Source organism: Myotis lucifugus, unplaced genomic scaffold (genome assembly GCF_000147115.1).
Source record: "Myotis lucifugus unplaced genomic scaffold, Myoluc2.0 scaffold_391, whole genome shotgun sequence".
NCBI classification, from domain to species: Eukaryota; Metazoa; Chordata; class Mammalia; order Chiroptera; family Vespertilionidae; genus Myotis; species Myotis lucifugus.
The window spans coordinates 975,246-978,231 of NW_005871439.1; the positions used below are offsets into that span (position 1 = coordinate 975,246).

General features: G+C 44.6%; 1 protein-coding gene across 1 annotated transcript in view; it reads right to left on the reverse strand.

The window, feature by feature from the left end:
- LOC102419138 (beta-adrenergic receptor kinase 2) overlaps positions 1-1,717 on the reverse strand; it is a 63,854-nt gene extending 62,137 nt beyond the window's left edge. The window contains exons 1-2 of the mRNA XM_006102008.2: positions 1,598-1,717; positions 72-186 (exon numbers count right to left, since the gene is read on the reverse strand). Coding sequence (XP_006102070.1) covers positions 72-186; positions 1,598-1,717 — 235 coding nt within the window. The remainder of the gene's footprint in view (positions 1-71; positions 187-1,597) is intronic.
- Positions 1,718-2,986: the final 1,269 nt, after the last annotated feature.

Consider the following 2,986-nt stretch of genomic DNA (forward strand, 5'->3'; position numbering starts at 1 on the left):
GCAGACATCACTGTGGTGACAGCGACATCGAGAGTGAAGGCGCAGATGCTCAATGCGTCAGCGGGACTTACCAATTTTCTGATTGAAAATCTTGTCGAAGGTGATCTCATTTCTCTCCTCAAGATACTTCTGCATCACGCTCCGGATGCTGAAAGAGAAGAGCGACACGTTTTTAGCGATGACAGCCTGCGCCAGGCATAAGCATCGCGACAGTGGGAGATCCGTGGGTGTCTGTTATAACCCAAGGATGCTGGCCTGGCCAGAGACCCCTCTCACTGGCATCCGTGACCGCACGAATGGGGCTCGACGTAAAGCTGGGAGCACCCCAGCTCCAGCCATTCCCCTCTCCTGCGACCCAGGGCCAACCTCACATGCAGAGACTCGCCTCCAAAGAGTAACTTAAGGACTTGGGGAAAGTGTGTCCTTAACACCACCGCTTTGCAAAATATGCGGGCGCACACATGACAAATTCTGCTCATCCATCAATGGGCTTCTTCTTTTTCCCAAAAAATATATATATTTTTTATTTCAGAGAGGAAGGGAGACGGAGAGAGAGCAACATCAATGATAAGAGAGAATCATTGACTGGCTGCCTCCTGCACGATCCCTGCAGGCATGTGCCCTGAGCGGGAATCGAACCATGACCTCCTGGTTCATAGGTCAATGCTCAACCCCTGAGCCATGCTGGCTGGGTTCAATGGACTTCTTTTTAAAACAAATTCTAAAGTTACCTGTATATATGATTAAATTTTTTTTGGAAAAATCATATTTCTGCACGTCAACAAAAAAAAACTACAAGAAAACATAATTAGGAGAAAGATTTCACTTACGATGAAATAAAAAAAAAACATCAAATGTCTTGAAATAAATACAAAATATGTTCAGAAACTTTACAGGGAAAATTACAAACTGTCCTGGGAGACATTCATGAAGATCTTAACAAATAAAAAGATAGACCGCAGTTATAAACCAAAGAATTTAATATTGCAAAAATCCAAAGTCTACCCAAGTTGATCAATAAAATCAATACAGCCCCCCCGTCAATATTCCAGCGGGGTTTTGCTCGGAGCACAGAAACAGAGGAGCTCTTGGCAGAATGTCTAGGAAACAACACGGGCTCAGGAACAGCCTAAACATTTGCTGACGAGAGCAAATGACGACAGTGGAGCTGCGAATGAGGCTGGAAGAATTAAGACAGGATAAACAGTGAAACGGACCAGAGATCACATAAACTGGCCACACACACATGGAATTCGGATATATAACAGAAGCAGCAAGGCAGAAAGATCAGGGAAGGAGGGATTATTCAAGAAGTGAACCCCAAAAGTATCCAAATAGAAAGTGTAGAAATGGAATCTCTAGCATCCATTGATGGGGAGCAATTTGGTGTTGCTTTTCTATGTAATTTTTTTTTTACTTTATAAAACAAACTAATTGAGGTATAATCGACATATAATTAAATGTCTGTGTAATTGCCCCATTCAATGAGTTTTCACATATAACTACTATCCTAACCAAGATATCAAATATTTCTGTTACCCCAAAAGGTGCCTCTTTGCAATCAATTCTCCCCGGAGTCTAGGATGCAGGCAACTACCGATCCCCTTTCTGTTAATCCGGGTGACTCGCTCCAGTTGGAGAATTTTATATCGTTGAACTCATACAACACATTGCCTTTTGGGTCTGGCTTCTTTCGCTGGGCATAAGCGAGCCCCATCCATATTGCTGGGCGCATAAGCATGTAGTTCTTTTGTACTGCCACGCAGTATGGCCTTGGATTCCACCATTTGTTTATCCGCTCATCTGTTGACAGACATATGGGCTGTTTTCATTTTGGGGCTATTACGAGTCAAGCCGCTTTAAACATTTGTGAGTCTATTTTTTTATGGACGCGTGTTGTCGTTTGTCACGGGTAGATCTCTAGAAGTGAAACTGCTGGCCACATGCTAAATCGTAGCTAACATAATGAAGAGGTGCTGAGCTATATTCCAAACGGGCTGTACACTGTCCGTTCCCACAACAACGGATGACGTTCCCCAGGCTCCCCAAGACGTCAGCTGTCAGCCTTTTTGGTTTTAGCCGCTCTGTTGGGTGTGTGGTGGCACCTTATATTGACCTGGATTTGCATTTGCATTTCCCTGGTGAACCGCGATGCTGAGCGTGCTTGAACACGACGATTGGAATGCGTGTATCATCTTTTGTGCGGTGTTGTGAAATCTTTTGCCTCTCTTTTAATTGAGTTGTTTGTCTTATTACTTGGTTGTAAAATGTCTTCATAGAGCCTGGAAACAAGTCCTGTGACGGATTATGCGATAATAATAGACTGATTGGAGGCCTAATGTTTTTTTAAATTTACTATCAACTTGCTGGAGATATATTCACCCTCCCTGTCATGACCTATTGGGGCCTTGCTATACAAACACAAGGTAAGTATAATAAATACTACGTAGCATAATTTTCAAAAAAATGTCTACTACTATTGTGGTTGAAATACTAGCTACCAGATATCTGCTTTCTCCTGGCCCAAGAACAGGGTAAGCTAAGTTGTACTGCCACCTTCCTAGCAGAGAAACGTACGTACGTACGACATAACTAGATACCTCCCATTATTAAAAGCCTCGCCAGAACCGGTTTGGCTCAGTGGATAGAGCTTCCGAGTGCGGACTCAAGGGTCCCGGGTTCGATTCCGGTCAAGGGCATGTACCTTGGTTGCGGGCACATCCCCAGTGGGGGGCGTGCAGGAGGCAGCTGATCAATGTTTCTCTCTCATTGATGTTTCTGGCTCTCTATCCCTCTCCCTTCCTCTCTGTAAAAAATCAATAAAATGTATTTTTTTTTAAAAAAAGCCTCTATATTTTAGCCCTGGCCGGGTTTGGCTCAGTGGATGGAGCGTCGGCCTGTGGAATGAAGGGTCCCGGGTTCGATTCCGGTCAAGGGCACGTACCTCGGCTGCAGGTTCCTCCCTGGCCCGGGCCCTGGTCGGGGC